Genomic DNA, 17,825 nt, shown 5'->3' on the forward strand with positions numbered 1-17,825 from the left:
TCAACAAAATTTTTATTTTTTAGCAATTCTTTTCCATTTGAGGCATGCAAACAGTTTAAATAAAGAAAATTAGTGAGTCGAATAAAATCCTTCCGAATAAGATAATAATATTATCACATAGGACTAACATGATTTAAATTACTTAGTTACAGCATTTATTATGCTGATATCTTTCATTCCTGATGGGCTGTCATGAATTGTACCTTTAAGCCAACAATTGGTTACGCAGAAATTCATTGTATTAAAATATCAATCATTCGAATTATTGTAAAACGAACTTAAATAATTGAAAATCTTCGATAAATTCATAAATTTGTTTTTTACAAATAAAAAAGAAAAACACATAACATGACATACAGATACAGATTTTTTTTCTAAAACACACTTGAGTTTGTTTTTTGGGATATTTTTAAAACAACAAAACAAAAAATATATATAAAAAAAAAAACTGTTTTTAAAACTAAAAAAAATTAAAACTATAACTTTCTTTTCAATAACTTATTTTGCAATTTTAACGGGAGTGGTATTCCACCATGTGCTAATTTCTTCTTAGGAATATTGACTGATTTCCTCAAAGTTAATAAAAGGTTTTTATTGCTATCGTTATTATGAGTCTTGTCTCCCTGTGATGATGACTCACTTTGTTCACTATTTAGTTTATCCTGAGCGTCATTAACCTCACTACACTCATTTTTATGTTTAATAAGTTCATCGTCAGTTTTAAATGTCTTCTTACAGGTAGAGCATTCTAATTGAATATCACTTTTAACATGCGTTTGTAAATGTTTTAAAAGTTGGGCTTTTGTCTCGAAGCCTGCATCACAATATTCACATTTTTCTTTGATATCTAAAACAAATAAACCAAAATATTAATCTTTCTGAATTGTTATAAAATTTTAAAAAAGCGTTCTTTTTAAAGCGTGTAAGTCTTGGTATTCATAATGCATACATTTGTGTTTTTCTATCCATTCGTTTTAGTGCTTTCGAATATTTCATACATTGTTTCTTTTGCAAAACCGTTCAGATGAAAGATTATATTATTTTATGAATGGGAAAAATTACAAATATAAAAGTGCTAATGAATACAAGGCTTGAGTTAAAATCCACTCAACATATCGTGTATAAGATATAAAGCTCAATATCGAAACTTAAAAAAAATTAAGTGAAAAATTCATTTCTTTAAAATCTAACAAATCGTGTCGAAATTAGGTGGGCGAATTGCAGAGTTAAATTGGTCTCACAAAATTCTCTGAATATATCAAGAAAAGCTTTCCTAGAATTATTGCTAAATGTATAGATCCCGATATTGATAAAAAAATCAACTGATTTAAATCAAACCTCCGAATTTTAGAAAATATTTTTATTGTTTTCCCTGTCCGGGACTAACATTTCTCAATTATTAAGTAAGAAATTTTTAATGCCATTTTTTTTTTTTTACAAGTTAAAAATATGAATCTGAAAAAAATTACTAAAATCGGATTAGCTTCTGAGCTTTTCAAACTATTTAAATATTTTGAGTGGAAATAACTCCAAATCAAAAGTAACAGGTACTAATAATTCAATAAATATCTGTTGCTGAATTTTTTGTAACATAGTTTCGTAAATACACGCATAGCAAAATCAGAATTAGCTTGATGAATTCCGCAAGACTTTCTAACTTTCGGTGAATTGAAAGCGTAATAATAGTCTAAGTAATTTTCTTGAATTAAAACTTTTTATTGTGTGTTTAGTAAACGATTCATCTTGAATTTTGCTAAGCCGTTTTTATTAAATTTAAAATGGTATTTCAGTACAAGATTTCAATTTCTTCGGTAGGTCGATATACCTTGTTATACATTTAATTGTTAACATTGTTAAAAATTTCAACTTAGTATGATAATTTCTACTAACATTTATTTCTAGAAACAACAAATTTTTTTTAAGATCTGAAACGAAGTTGATAAATATATGACGGGTTTGTCACTTTGCCTTTATTTTATAGTGAAATTGATCCACACAGAAAAGCTATGTCTCACGTTAAAATATAAAAATCAAAATGTCGTTGAGTTTAATCATATTTAAAGTTGTAAAAAATGTTATAAATAAAATTATTTCTGTTGGTATCTTAATGCCTAACATGAATTATGAATGACGATATTCTTGGAAATAATCATTTAATTAGTATGGCGAACGAGTCATTGTCCGCGGCTTATTGTCTTGTTATCATAGTTATAAATATTATAACCTTGTTGTCATAACATCAACTATCTCAATAGTTACGTCTTTAACGATAGCGATAAATTAAATATTGCTTCAAAAGTTCGAGGTGAAGACAAAAAATTCAGATACAAAATTTATTGGTTAAAAAATATTACTAATATTTATGAATAATTTTAAAATGAATTTTACTAAACAAAATTTTTTAACCTAATTATGAATAAAATATTTGTTTTTAATTTTAAAAGTAAACATGTTTTGATGAAATAAAAACGTAATCATGCAACACTACCCAAAAAGCTTGTTTTTCACTTAAGAATAAAAATTGGCACAAAATAAAAGAAATAAAATGTTTCGCGAGTCCAATATATATTTTTTTGCGAAAATTTATGATGTGAAAAATGTCTATATACCTGGATGTGATAGTGTATGCCTGTACAAGCCTGTGTATGTGGTAAAACTCAAATCACACATTTCACATCGAATTGGCATCACTTTTTTTGTAGGCACTTGTTTTCGATCCGATTTACGACGTTCTGAAATTGCGGCTGCACTAAGTGTAGTATCTAAAATTTTTGTTTTACCCATCATGCTTTTCCGAACGAGCACATTATTCCGTTGTTTATTCGGTGACTTTTTCACATGTATTTTCATATGATTCTGATAAAACATTTTATTTTTAAATGTCTTTTTACATTTTTCGCAATCGTAAGTTGTATCATTATTTTGTAGCGATGGTCGTTTTTGCAACGAAGGTCTTTTTTTAATTGTTGAGTTTGCACTCGCGTTGTTGATTCGAGGTGATTTTAAACAATACCGACGCATATGTTCACTAAGTACATGTTTGAACGGGAATATTTGGCCACAATTTGAACATGTTGGTTTCTGATGTACTTCACGGTGCATGACTAAATGGACTAGTTGTCGAAATGTTTTCATACATACGTTACAACGATGTACATCAACAGATGGCGTTTTATCATCATTTGATGTTTTATCAGACGTCACAGCAATAGTCTTTCGTTTAGTTGTATCTATTTTTGATAAAATTTCACTGAATTCACGTTTATCTTGTGTACTACGACGAAATGTTCGTGCTTTCGTCGATTTATCATTTATATCCTCATTTTCTTTTTTCGAATGATTTCGCAAATGATTGATTAATTCGGACCTATTTTGAAAATTTGCTGAACATTTTTCACATTGATATTGTTTATGCTGTAATTGATGTGATTTTAATTGTAACATTGTTTTAAATGATTTTGTACAGTGTGTACAATTCAAATTTTTTGTATTATTTAAGTTTTCACTCAAATTTTGATTATTATGAGTATGATGAGATTTTTCATGAAATTTGAGTGCATTTTCAAATGTAAATACACGTGGACATTTAGAACAATTAAACTTACCTTTTTTATTTTGTACAGTGTGTTCTTGTAAATGTGTTTTTAATGACATATATTTTGGGAAAGTTTTTGAACATTTTGCACATTTGTATGTTGTAGTTGTATTATTCGTTGGTCTCTTTTCAAATGAAATTTTTTTTGGTTCGTTAACTTTAGAGTTATCACTTTTTTTAATGGCCGTTGTCTCTAAAAAAGTATTTTCTTCTTGTTTAACCTCTTCAGGTGTAATTATGTTCGCACTTTTTAATGCTCTTGTAAGTACATCTTCTTTTTCGTTTGGTGATGTCTCTAAAATTGAGAGTAAAGTTTCAGTTTCTGTAGGTTTTTCATCTAACATTTCATCAATTTTAGCTGGTTGTTCCTCTTCGTCAGATACACCATGAATATCTTGCATTTCACTCATTAAATCATCAATTTTCTCATTTTCCAAAGCGGTTTTCTGTTTTTTGATATCTGGTTCTTCGTGAATTGTTTCTTTATCATCGAGCTCACTATCACTACAGAATCCAAAATATTTATCAGAAACATCAACATTTTTTACATCATCACTCGAACTTTTTCGTTTTCGAGTAATATTATCATCGGGTGAATACTTTTTCGGTGGTCGACCACGTCTTTTAGGGGTAATTAACCGAATCTCATCATTAACAATATCTTCATTCAATTCCTTTTCAATTCGAATTGTCTTTTCGTCATTTTCTTTGGAATCATTCTTTTGTTTTCCATTTGAAATTTTTCGTGTGGTTCGAATAAATTTTGGTCTACCACTTTGCCCACCTTTAATTGATCCGGAAGAAATTACTTCTTTTTCAATCATATTAAATTTATTCTTCTCAGATAATTTTGGCCGACCAGGTCTACCTCTTTTTCGAGGTAATACTTTATCGAATTTTGGTTTTTCCGGTTTCTTAATTTCGACAGGTTTTTCTTTCTTTTTGACTTCAAATTCGTTTTTAATTTCTATATCATCCTCAAATGTCGATTTTGAATTATTATCTGAAATTATAATTGATTCAATCAATTTTGTTGGTTTCTTCCCACGTTTCTTTGTCGAGTATATTTTCTTTGGTTTAACTTTTGGTGAATATTCTTCATCACTAAATGCATCTAAATCGTACGTTTCTACTGGGATCTCTTTTTCCTCAGGAGCTTGAATTATTATCTCAGATCCAACTCGATCTACTGGTGTAATAACCTGTTTTCGAGGCTGCCGTGGACCTTTATTAAAATTTGGCGTGCTATTTAAAACCGTATTATTAATTTTTGAAATCGGTACTTCTGTTTTTTGTTTTAATTGCTTACAATTAGCTCTATATACGGGAGGATAAACATTTTTCTGTAAACTACTGTGTTGATGTATGCTAGGCCTTAAAATACTTCGAAATTTTTTGTTATTGATCAGATTTTTATTTTGTTTTTCGGTTTCGGGATGAGTTACGATTAAAAATGTTAATTTATTTGCTTGTTTCGAAGTAGCACCACTATTTACACGTTTTAATTCGATACTTTCATTACCAAATGTTATATTCGATAATTTATTTAAAATTTGTTTAGGGGTATTTGAAATCACGGGTGGAGGAGGAGTTGGTTCCTCTTGAGTAAGAGGATCATTTATATTTGGTTCCATGAGAACATTTGATAATACTTCAACTTGGCTATTTGGTGGATATTGTTTTATAAAAGTTTGATCTTCTTCAGAAGGCAAATTTGTTAGAATATGTTCGGTAGATTCTTCCATGTAATTCTCTTCTAATTGTTCATAATGTACTTCTTCGTCATCGTCATCTTGTAGATATTCAACATTTTCAAATTCTTCTTCTTCCTCACCAAAGTACGTTTCACCTCCCGTATGTTGCAAAACCTCTTCTTCATCTTGTTTCAAATATTCAATATGATTATTTTCTTCATCTAATTTTTCGACAACCTCGTCTTCTGCATTATATTCTTGCGCTACTTCAATTTCATTATTTGTATCTTCGTAAATTGTTTCTTCCGATTGGATTTCTTCTGTGATGTGCTCATTTTCATTGATTATTTCTTCATCGACATTTTCTGATTTCATTCCTTCCGTTAACGAATTTTCATAAATACTTTGGAAGTTTTGAGTTTCATCTTCCACAATATTTTGATTTATTGTCATTTCTTTATTCGTTGTATCCTCGCATATCAATTGTTCGGTACCTTCTGGCTGGATTTGTATTGTACCTGGAACCGCTTCTAATTGACCATCTTCATTTTGTCTAAATAAATAAACGGAATTTTTTTAATAATTGATAAGATTTTTGGAATATTTATAAATTTTTATATTTGTTCAGGTTAACTCCAAGGTTAAGAAATTTTTAAAGTTCTAATTATTCCAAACTTTTGTATTCATATTTAGATATACCTTCGTTTCTATGACAATACTCAAAAAAATGGTTGACATATTTAACTTGCATCATTTTCTTATAGGCTAAGAGCCCGCCGCTGAAAAAGGCACCTCATCGGTTAAAGGACATACATTATTGGAAAAGGTAGTACTCAAATCAATGAAAATAATGATATAGGAGTTTTAGTCCCCAGTCAGTCGCTTAACTAGGCAACCATTTTTTGATTTTTTTAATTTTGGTGTAGTTGCTTACCCTATTAGTTAAAGCATAATTTTGGTATCAAATGAAAGCTTGAACTTTCTAGTTTTCGAAAAAAAATGGTTGCCTAGCCTCTGACTGTTAGAAATTTTGGCAGCCCACTTTAAAGACCGGCAACTCGAGTGTATACTATGAGATACTACATAAGCAACTCTGTGAGAACATTATACTTCAATTTATTTATTTCCCATCACATTTTATCAACTTTTTTTTTTATATTTTAAATATTTATGAAATAAATAATAAAATTAATTGTTTTCACAATTAATTTTTTTTTTAAATTATTAAATACATAATGGAAACGTAGTTAAAACATAGAAAATATAATTAAAACATAGGAAATGAATTAGAGAAAAGAATATATTTTAAAACAAACTATTTAAAAAAATATATTTTTAAATTTCAATATTCGTTAATTTTTTTAATATTTTTATACCATGCATATATGAAATATACATAGTATATTAAGTTTAGTCCCAAGTTTGTAACGCTTAAAAATAATGATGCTAGGAAAAAAATTTTGTCATAGCTGTTCATAAAATCACCTAATTAGTCCATTTCCAGTTGTCCGTCTGTGGACACGATAACTCAAAAACGAAAAAAGATATCGAGCTGAAATTTTTACAGCGTACTCAGGACGTAAAAAGTGAGGTCAAGTTCGTAAATGAGCATCATAGGTCAATTGGGTCTTGGGTCCGTAGGACCCATCTTGTAAACCGTTAGAGATAGAACAACAGTTTAAATGTATAAAATGTTCCTTATAAAAAAATAAAAAACTTTTGTTTGAAACATTTTTTTGTAAACATCACTGTTTACCCACGAGGGCGTTAATTAGGTGCAAATTTTATAGTATGTATTAATTAATATAGGAATATCAGTTGTGTGTGTGTCTATTTAAAAGTGAACATCTTTTGTTATTTACGTGACGTCAAAAAAAACAAACGATATACTTTGATTTTTGGAGTGTAAGTTTTTATTTTATTTTTTTATTTTATTAAAACTGGTGGAGTGTAAGTTGTGTTGTGGAAATAATATCACTATGAAGTTGCCGGTCTTTAAAGTGGGCTGCCAAAATTTCTAACAGTCAGAGGCTAGGCAACCATTTTTTTTCGAAAACTAGAAAGTTCAAGCTTTCATTTGATACCAAAATTATGCTTTAACTAATAGGGTAAGCAACTACACCAAAATTAAAAAAATCAAAAAATGGTTGCCTAGTTAAGCGACTGACTGGGGACTAAAACTCCTATATCATTATTTTCATTGATTTGAGTACTACCTTTTCCAATAATGTATGTCCTTTAACCGATGAGGTGCCTTTTTCAGCGGCGGGCTCTTAGCATATTACGTACGCCTACAAAATTAGTGAAAAGTTAAAACTGATATTATAATTGGAGGAAAATTCGAAGAGACTTTCATTATTTGGTAAATTTAATTCGTTTCCAATTGCACGAAAAGCATAAATCTATACCCTTTTAGATGATAGGTACTGCCGGCAACGATTTTTACATAAAATGACTTCAAAAACAACTTATGGATACAACGCAAAACCTATGAAAGGATTAAAAATTTTGATAAAATAAAAATTTTCGGTCTTTTCTAATTTTTTTTTTTTTTTTTTTGCGCTTGGAACCTTGGAAGATTTTTTTGCAATAAGGCAATTAATTTTTAAGTCTAGGAGAAATTTTAGGACTTACGCCCCCCAATTTACAATTATTTAATTCATAGTGAACACTTGAAAATAAAATGTCCTCAACTAAAACTATCTTTATGATATATTTCTCTCATACTTTTTAGTATTCCTGTAGAGCTATCCGAAAGATTAGTCAAAGATTAGTTAAATCTGCTACAACTTCCTTTTTATTACCAACAATATTAAAAAATTTCACTGTAAAAATATTCGGTAGATCAATTATCATGACACATATGGATATCATAATAAATTTTACATGGAAATTCATAATCTAAATAATTACTCGTAAGAATTTATTCCCAATTTATGTAAAAATATGTTTAGGTAACAGCTACGAATACTTCTCTATGAAATTTTTTCTTACTTTTTATTATTGATAGGTTAATTTTAATTACCTGACTTTGTACTGATATTTTTGAACATTTCCATCAGCATCTCGAGCAATTTGCACAGCAAATAATTCATTCGAATCTTCAATTTTATAAAGAATTACTTGATCATCATCTTCCACAATAGTATTATCACAATTTTCTACTTTTGTTTCAATTAACTCATCTTTAACACTCACATCTTCCGTAGGATATTGTATAACTGTAAGATTACCTTTAAAATCCTCATTTAAATTCATTTGAGGCTCAATAGGTTGCAAAGTTTGATCGTGATCTAACGTTTCATTGGTTTCAATCACCGAATAATATTGTGAATCTTCTCCAGCAGTTTCATAATTTTCATTTGAACTCTCATTATCTTCAGTGACATATGTAATATTTAGATTACTATTGTCTTGAACATTTTCTTCGTATGCAACCACCTCAGTGTATGCATCTTGCCAAACACATGAAAGATGTGTACCATCCTCTTGTTTTTGAATATAATAAATATTTTCGTCTTCAGCCATATCAAAATTTTCACTTAAACTAGGTGTAAAAACACTGCATGTCAAAATTTTTTATTTGGTTAATTGATGTTTACAAAGACTGTCAATATTTCCATAAATGTTTTCTGTATGAATTAACATTATTTAAATTCGATTTTTATTTAAATATGTATCAGTAATATTGTCTTATTTTGTAACAAATTCACTTTTTTGTGTAACTATGCATTTAATGATCGAAAATAAACACTTTACGAAGTGATACACAAAATATTTTTACTTCCAACTTATTTAGCCTCACGTTTATTAACATTTATACATGTATTTTTTATCCCTTTTCATATCAATCTATGCGTCCTAAATTAAAACGGGTATGGATAATTTTTTTTTATTAAACATGTCTGATATTCTCTATGGTTCTCTGTTATTAAAAAAAACCATTGAGTAAAGTAACTACTGGAACAAGTAGTGATCGTAGTACATTAGAGATCGTAGTAGATTGGTACGTCATATTGGTACTGTACATTTGTCAAGTAGTAGATACCGATTTACGTGGAACTTGTTGAATGTAACAGCTTCTTCTTTCTAACCACAGACAAAATTTGCACTGAAGTGAAAACTTCTATAGGTGCGTTAGACGATTTTTGGTAAGGAAAAGTCTTAGGCATTCGCATCATCATTGATGACGTGTCATCAAAATACCATATTGAAAATAACAGTTATGCCAAAGTTTAAAGTTTTCACTTCCGTCGACAGTCGTCGTGACTGGCTATCTAGTGTTTGAGTTTACTCTTTAAGAATCGATTTTCATATAAGGCGTATGAAAAAAATATTTGGACTAAAATTCTAGTGATAGAATGACTTCGTTTTTTTTTTTGTGTGTGCAACCTATCATGCGCACCTTTCACTTTATAATAATGCGTGTGTATACGTATAACATACATAGCATCTATTGTTCGAAACTGACAATGACCTGACGGTCACATCTCACGACACACAGTGAAGTTGTTACCCACCGATGCAGAATGTCTACATAGCAAATCAGTCAACGTACATCTTACGTCTTCGGGTTTCCATATATAAATTATACTGCAGTCAAAGTATCTATTGTTTGAAACTGACAGCACATTATACAACACTTAAGGAGTAAACTCCAGCTTGACACACACAATTTTTTTCAATAAAACTATTTTTATTCGTTTGGGATGATTTGGAAATATAATTTTATAATTCGGGAATAATTCGTTTTTCTGTAAATTAATTAGTCTATTTTTAGCGTACAGGAAATTATTTGGCAATTACGTTAAACATGGTTTCAGCATTTGGAAACATATATATAGTTAATTAACTTAAACTATATTTTAGTTGATTTATATATAGGTTATATTAACTTAACCTCCTAACGCCATTAATTGTTATTTGGCGGCAAAATTCAAATTTTAAGCTATTTAAAATAATTTATGTTTTAATTTAGGTTAATGTTAAGTTTTATTTTTCATTAAAACTATTTTTATTCAATTAAGAATTATTTGGGAAGAAATTAGCAGATCAGAAATTAAATAAACACCATTTTTACGATATTTGATAGTACTTTACATGAAGACTAGACTACTTTATTTGGGAATTACGTTAAACGTGGTTTAATTATAAGTTCCCAAATCCTGAAATCGTGTTTGATATAGTTCCCATATACTTTCCTATCAAATATCGTAAAAATTAAGTTGATTTAATTTCCAACCTGCTCACTATACGCTGTAGAAAGGCTAATCAATTACAGAAAAAAGAATAAAAAATCTCAAATAGTTTAGAATTGCAATGAAAGAATGAACTTTATCTTATTAGTTTAGTTAATTTTGAATGCCAATATGCTCACTAATCAGTCAGTTTTATTAAAACATTCCAGTACCCAATAGATCAGTGGATACACGCCATAACCAACATTGCGCAAAAATATGCAACACGATTACAATATTACATGATCTTAGCTAGGTGTCCATCTTGATGACAGAAGAAAGTGTTTAGTTATAGCACAGATTAAAATTATAAGTAAATACCAAGATATAAAATTTTTTTTAATTGGGAAGAAAAAAGAAATTAGTTAGTGTGTGCACCACAATTAAAGTGTCGTCGAAGTGTTTGTCTGATAATATTATACATTTTTTTAAAGAAGTAAGTGTATTTATTAATTATTCAATAAATTCTAACAGACTGAATAATGGCGTCTTCAAGAAAACGTACCCTCAACGTTATTCAAGTATCTGATGATTCAGATACTTCAAGTGTTGATTATATAGAAAGTGAATTTTCTAAAACAAAACGAAATAGACAAACACGTAGCAAAAGATACTCAGAAACATCAATATCTAGTTCAAGGTCAAATAATTGTCTTAATAAAAATGCACAAATGGCGCGTGAAAATCGTATTAGAAAAAAAATGTATGTTGAAAATTTGGAAAATGATATACAAAGATTTAAAAAAGAAAATGAAATTATGCAAACAAAATTGGAAAATAAAGATTCCATTATAAACGAATTAAAGCTTGAAGTTAAATATTTGAAAAGTATCTTATCAAATTCCAAAGAAATTGGATTGTTACTCAATAATATTACACGCAGTTCAGGGCTACCAGTGACGACATCACTTAAAGCACGTGAAAATTTATTAGATACTATATGGAATGAATCTGATTCAACAATGTTTCAAACAGAATCGAATTCTATTTATTGTAATGATTTATTTCCTGAAACCCTGACATCATTTGATAGTGTGTTCGATTTAAGTTTGGAAGAACCTCAAACAGAAATATTATCACCTACTTTATCAGATCATAGATACTCGTCAGATACTCAGGTTTCCGAAGATGATGTTGGTGTTTGTTTGCATGTGTCTGGAAAAAGAGTAGCTCTTGAATTTTGTTCAAAATGTAATTCAAATGCTCAAGATGCTTGGAAACGTGAAAAAAAAGATTTATTAAGTGCAAAATAGTTATATTTTTTTAAAATATTGTTGTATGAATGTATATTTATTTTCAAATCTCTTTCCTTACACAAATATTTTATAAGATTTTTGTTATACAGTTGTTATCAGTAATGTTTTCTATTTTCAGAATTCAAGGTGTTATGTTCAAATTCAAATGTGCTTTCTCCGATTCAAATATCGACACACTATTTCTTTAAAAGGTGTGGTAGAAATGTAACAACGATGTTTTGTATTTATTAAAAAAATATTTCAAGAGGATATTAATGAGTTAATCTGATTTCAACAACGAAAGGTCACACAGCATTATGCTTTCATAGGCACCATCGTAAAATGTATAAAATAAGCGGAGCTAAATGGCACCTTTCAATTTTTATCCAATGAGCCCTACCAAATGTTTGAAATATTTTTTAAAAACAATACAAAACGTTGTTGAGTTTTTTTCCAAAACTGTAAAAATGTACAAAAAAGCTATTGATTTTTGTGGTTTTTATTTTCAGTCATAAGATCAGAGCTGGTGAACGAGCGGTTCTTGGAACATAAAGACGTCAGTTCTTTATAATCTCGGTGGTTGAGTATATATTGTATCGATTTTTTTTCTTCATTTTTCATTTAAAAATGAGTTAAAATATTTAAAAAATATTGTTGAATTTTTCAGATGCCACAATGAACAGTTCTTTAAAGGCTTTGTAAATTATATTATGTATTTTCCAGGTTTGTGCTTCGTTTAAATACAGCTCGTGTGTGAAAGTTATGTTAAATTCAATAGTAGCTATAACTAACTATACAGAAAAGTATCTCGATTTTTTAACATTACAGCGGCTCTAATTATATACGTTTTTGTAATAAGGAACATCCATTAAAATACAGGAATTACTTAAGAAAGCAAAATCTTCTTTAATAACATATTCACAGTTTTTTATTCTCGAAACCTTCTATAGTATAGGGTGAAATGAATGAGATAGAAGGTTTTAAAACACTGTGGTTTATTTTATACTATTAATGTCGGTTTGAAGGGAAATCGGTACACTAAATTTTAAATAATTGAGGATTTTTAAAATTCCGAGCGGTCAAAAAACTCCACAGAATCTTATTTTTAAAATATTTTCGTTGCACCTTTAGAATGGTTTCCTGGACTCTGGAATACTCATTTCTCTGTAGTGTAAAATAGAAATAATATGTCGTCAAAATCCGGCAGCGTATTCAAATTGTATATACAATAGTAAATGAAACTCAAAGTGACCGAAAATTAGGAAAATTTTGGCGAAAGTTGGGTTTTGTTAATTCATTTAAAAAAAAAAACGTGCCTGATCACAGGAAAAATAACTAAAAAAATCTAGTTAATCGCAAAAAGTTCTTGATATATATATATTTATATTTTTTTTATAAAAAAATGATAACTATCTTGTGAAATAAATTTATAACACAAAAATAACTATTATTTAAAGTAACATTTTGCGTGTGACCATGATATTGGGTTTCAAGTATTCTTTTAACTTTTCGGAAAATAAAGCAAATATCTTTTCTCGATTATCTTGTTATTTTTATCTACGCGTTTGCGTTTTAATTTCTGAGAACAAAAATGTTAAAAACTGAATTTGGGCAATATTGAAAACGCTGTGGAGTGTAAGTTTTTTTAATTTTCCTCGGTAAAGCGTCAAATAAGCATTTATTCATTTTTCGAAAAATTAAAAGGAAACTGCGAACCTAATAGCATAGTCATATGGACAGCGCAGTTTTAAATATATTTTATTACTGTTTTTTCTTTTTAAAGAAATGTGAATTTTACATAAAGTACCAAATCCGCCACTTTCGTTAAGATTTTCCTGCCTATTTCTTTCTTTTACTTAACTAATACTTTCGCGAATGAAAACAAACGTTTAAAATTATAATACGATAGAAGGGGGTTCGGAGACATTTTTGGATAAAATCTGGAAAGCGGTTTGATTTTATTTTTTATATTGATTAATGTAAGTAATGAGTAGTAGGTGTAGTGAATTTTTCTATATATTTATTAGTATTTAATTAGTATAAAAAATTTTTTTAATACAAAAAAATATAGATACTAAAAAAAATTATTTCCTATGGAAATTTAGGATTAACAAAATTATGCCAGTAAAATTAATAATTAAAATTGAATTAGTTATACGTGCAAAAATACGTCAATACCAACTAACGTGATGTTAAAATTAAATTCAAGATTAAATTGATTATTTTAATTTTGAGAATATCCAATTATTGCGTTACCAAGATCTCGAAAATTGAGTTATTATTTATTATCTTCAGTTAAAATTTTTATATACGTGTTCATATTTAAAGTGAATTTTCCCTTTGTATATTTTAGAAAATTTGCATGTATAACTTACCATCAATTTTTATAAATATCTTAAAATAAAGTGATAATTTAGTTTTTTGTAAGTGTAAGGAAAGGATATTTATAATAAAAAAAGACCCTTAATATTTTGAATTGTTTTTTATTTCAAATTGAACTGTAGATATTAATATATTTCAGTCTTAGCCTGTTAAACATAAAGCTGCTATAAAATAGACAGTCTGTATTATTGGCCACCATCTGTTCGAGTAAGCATCAAAATGCTCAATTTTGTTCATGTCTTTTGGAAACTAGGTAAGTAAATCATATTTTGAAAATACTACACACATTTTTGTTTGGGAAACACACATTTGAACACAAACGAGTATTAACACTTACATGTAGCTGTAAATAGATTCTGAAATAGACTGTTTAATATACCAGTCAAAGATGCCATATTGCACTATGATTAAATTTCGTAGCCTCAATGAGGGAGGAGATATAAGCCCCTAAAATTGAAATAATTTCGAGGAATCTTTCGGCATGACTGCATCACGAAACCAAGACGGATAGTTAACAGTGTACCAATCTGCCACTTTGTATCCAATTTCGTGGAACTCTTCCTATTTATTGATAGTTGGATACAAAGTGACTGGTAGACTGACTATCACTATCTATCTTGCCGCTTTTCACGAGCCTGCCTCGTGAAAATAGCTTCTGCGGAATTATTAAAATTTTGGGAAATTACATAGCCTAATTGAATGGGGTTGCTAGATCGTGCCTTGCAAAACGGAAGATAGAACGATATATTTGATTGGTATTAAAATCACGGCGAAACCGCTTGACTCAAATTTTACCTTTAATCTTCCGGAGCGTAATGTATACGATCGACTACAAATATTTAATTTCAGGAAAAATTAAGTTTTTTGCTACGATTTTTCGATTAATCTCTTTTGAAAGCAATGTATTTTTAGCCCATGCATATTTAACATTTTTTTAAATTGTTAATCTTTAAGTCTGTCAAATTCTGAGATCAGATTCAGAAATTACAAATGAACATTTAATATTGCATTCGGGTAATACATTAATATATATTATTCAAACCTTTAGAATTTTCTGATTTACAATAAACGAGAAAAGACTTCGCTATTTAGAGCAACTTCTATAAAAAGTTAAGTAGTAGAAAGTTAACTCAAAAACGTTTGCATTTAAATCGTCGTGCTCATTTAGACTTTTGATCACGTATAAAGATTGTCGCAATATGAGCAAATTTGACCGAGATCCAATACTCATGAGATTTTACAAAAATGATACATTACAAAGACTTATTGCGTTAATGGTATATCCTATTGAAAAACTTCTAAGAATATTTTGAATTTCATTTTCTGTATCACTACATATTGAACGAAAGTTGTCATTACGGGATACTGCAACTGAAACTGAAAAAAAAAAACATGATTTTCTCGATTTAAAACGATGCGGAACTATTATAATTAACAAAACCAAAATCGCACTTGTTTAGAGAAACACGGAAAATATTTTATTTACATAAATCTTTTTAAATTTGTATAATGCATTTTTACCGTGACCTTGTATTTAAAAAAAGTATGTCACAATAATTAATATGTTTCTTGCTTTCATAATTTCTCCTTTCTTTTCAATTTCTTTCAAACAAAACAAAACAAGATGATAATAATTCGACAGTATCATTATCATACTGGTTTTCATCTTGAATCGAAACAATTTCATTCGTTATATAGTATTCTAATTGTACAAACGTATTATAGTGAATAAGAAAAAAAAAATGAAATTATTTATTATTTTTTATGTTTTATTGATTAATTCGATACAATTTTGCTTATCAAGAAACAATAGTGGTAAGTATCACTTTTATTTTCTAATTATTTAATTTTTATGTTAGCAACTAATAAAAGTGTAGAAAGTTTTCAAGAGTAAAAACTTATTTTGGAGAAATTTCCAGTCTTTACTTTCATTTGACGATAGGAGTAAGGAAGTATTTTATAAATGAAGTTTTATTAAGAATCAGTTGAATTTCACAATTGAGTCTAATTAGACTGATATCCCAAGCTTATATATAATTAAGATTTTTCGCATAAAGTTGAAAAATTTTTTTCATTCAGGAATTGTTTTGATTCGATCAGGTATCGGCTCCATTTTTTTAACAGTTTATAAAAAAAAATGAATATTTTTATTAAAATCACTTATATCTCCGTTCCTAGATATTTTGAAGTGTTCAAATTAAGCTCAAATTGTTCATTATAAAGTTATAATATAGAATTTTTCTTCGCTCCAAATTTCAAAGTAATGTAAAATAACGTTTTAAGGACCATTTAATTGGTTTCAAAAATTCAGATGTACTCTATATTTTGTTAGTAAAAAAATATTTTTAATTATTAATTATATCTTAGCCAATTTTTCAAGAAGCGAAATTTAATTGTTAATAAAAATTAAATTGTAAAAAACTGCAAAAATAGTACCCATATTACACTACAAGAGCAGAAAGTTTGAGAGGCCTGAACTGCGCGCCATGATCCCCGAGGCGAAGACTGAGGGAGGTCATATCGCGCAGTGCAGAAATCTCAAACTTTCTGCCCTTGTAGTGTAATATAGGTACTATTTTTGCAGTTTTTTATGTGATGGATACTACTTTTCTTTATTATGGCCGAAAGTTCGCACTTGCTACTTCTGTTGGGAGGTCGAAAGTCCGACATTAAAGCATTTTTTTCGAGCCTAACTATTAATAGTTCATGTATGAAACTTTTGGGTTTACTGGACAATATAATGAAGTATTCACTGTAAAATTTTCAAGCAATTTTTCGAAAATTTATCCGTACTAGCTAAAATTGTGAACCCTGGCTCCTAATAGAGCTAAAACTATAATAATTTTCGATGCCGTTTATTTATTATTTATTATTAATTTATTCAAAACTAATTATTATTGAATTATCTTTTTACAACTGTAGTTTATTAAAAAAATAATTTGAGCCGATAATTTCAGCGCAAAAACAAGAAATACTTAATGTTAGAGCAAAACAGAATAGCACGACTGTGAAACCGGTTATATTTGGTTATGATTCATTTCGGGCAGCGCGATATCCTTGCCAATGTATAGCCGGAGAATGTGGATGTTGTACAGGATTTTTGTTAGCACAATTAAATCAAAAAGGATGTATGAATATTACATACGTTCCCGAAGATTTTACATTTAAAATGAAGTTAAGTTTCAATGATCGAGTTCTGTATAAAAATAGAGTTTCTGGTGCGTATTTTTTCTTTAAAATTTTTATGTCCATATTTAGTAATTATAAAATTATAATATTTCAGGGAAAAATCCTCCACCAATGTGTGTTCGAGTACCAAGAATTCGACAAGTAAAATTCTGTGCTAGATTTTCGAATATTTATTTTACTGGCCCAAATATGCATATATGTATGGATGCTGACATCAATTGGGATAATTATCAATTGTTTCAAATGAGCTTTGATTGTTTCCGATTTGGAACGGATGGTATTGGATATGTTTCACCTGAAGATGGCGGTGGAGCATCAATTACTGATAATGAAGATAATTGTTAAAAATTTGAATTGCCATAATGATATTTGCATATATTTCAGGGATTATTTAGAAATAAGTATTTATTATTATTTATAAATAAATTAATAACATTTCTTTTTGGTTGATGTAATTTCTTCTCTGTTCGACATCCTTGATTAAAGCTCAGAG

General features: G+C 28.6%; 3 protein-coding genes across 3 annotated transcripts; 2 read left to right on the plus strand and 1 right to left on the minus strand.

Moving 5' to 3' along the window:
• Positions 1 to 379: 379 nt before the first annotated feature.
• Positions 380 to 8,938, minus strand: LOC123290801. The gene is made up of 3 exons (XM_044871133.1): positions 8,315 to 8,938; positions 3,606 to 5,842; positions 380 to 847 (listed from the first exon to the last, which is right to left on the minus strand). The coding sequence occupies exons 1-3, from the start codon at positions 8,815 to 8,817 to the stop codon at positions 477 to 479; spliced, it is 3,111 nt and encodes a 1,036-aa protein (XP_044727068.1). The 5' UTR covers positions 8,818 to 8,938; the 3' UTR covers positions 380 to 476.
• Positions 8,939 to 11,008: 2,070 nt separating this feature from the next.
• Positions 11,009 to 12,463, plus strand: LOC123291503. Its single transcript, XM_044871813.1, has 2 exons — positions 11,009 to 11,768; positions 12,429 to 12,463. The coding sequence occupies exons 1-2, from the start codon at positions 11,009 to 11,011 to the stop codon at positions 12,461 to 12,463; spliced, it is 795 nt and encodes a 264-aa protein (XP_044727748.1).
• Positions 12,464 to 15,342: 2,879 nt separating this feature from the next.
• Positions 15,343 to 17,677, plus strand: LOC123291512. Its single transcript, XM_044871825.1, has 3 exons — positions 15,343 to 15,420; positions 17,088 to 17,361; positions 17,427 to 17,677. The coding sequence occupies exons 1-3, from the start codon at positions 15,343 to 15,345 to the stop codon at positions 17,675 to 17,677; spliced, it is 603 nt and encodes a 200-aa protein (XP_044727760.1).
• The last annotated feature ends 148 nt before the right edge of the window (positions 17,678 to 17,825 follow it).

This window comes from Chrysoperla carnea, chromosome 1 (genome assembly GCF_905475395.1).
Source record: "Chrysoperla carnea chromosome 1, inChrCarn1.1, whole genome shotgun sequence".
Classification (NCBI taxonomy): Eukaryota; Metazoa; Arthropoda; class Insecta; order Neuroptera; family Chrysopidae; genus Chrysoperla; species Chrysoperla carnea.

Bases quoted from the DNA above. Each gene is read 5' to 3' on its own strand.
- LOC123290801 (XM_044871133.1), bottom strand. From the start codon at position 8,817: ATGGCTGAAGACGAAAATATTTATTATATTCAAAAACAAGAGGATGGT. The intron at 5,843-8,314 runs GTAATTAAAATT...TTATTTATTTAG, and splicing joins AAATATCAGTACAAAGTCAG to ACAAAATGAAGATGGTCAAT. The intron at 848-3,605 runs GTAAGTTTAATT...TATTTGTTTTAG, and splicing joins CACTGTACAAAATAAAAAAG to ATATCAAAGAAAAATGTGAA.
- LOC123291503 (XM_044871813.1), top strand. From the start codon at position 11,009: ATGGCGTCTTCAAGAAAACGTACCCTCAACGTTATTCAAGTATCTGAT. The intron at 11,769-12,428 runs GTGCAAAATAGT...TGAATTTTTCAG, and splicing joins TGAAAAAAAAGATTTATTAA to ATGCCACAATGAACAGTTCT.
- LOC123291512 (XM_044871825.1), top strand. From the start codon at position 15,343: ATGAGCAAATTTGACCGAGATCCAATACTCATGAGATTTTACAAAAAT. The intron at 15,421-17,087 runs GTATATCCTATT...AAATAATTTGAG, and splicing joins AAAGACTTATTGCGTTAATG to CCGATAATTTCAGCGCAAAA. The intron at 17,362-17,426 runs GTGCGTATTTTT...ATAATATTTCAG, and splicing joins GTATAAAAATAGAGTTTCTG to GGAAAAATCCTCCACCAATG.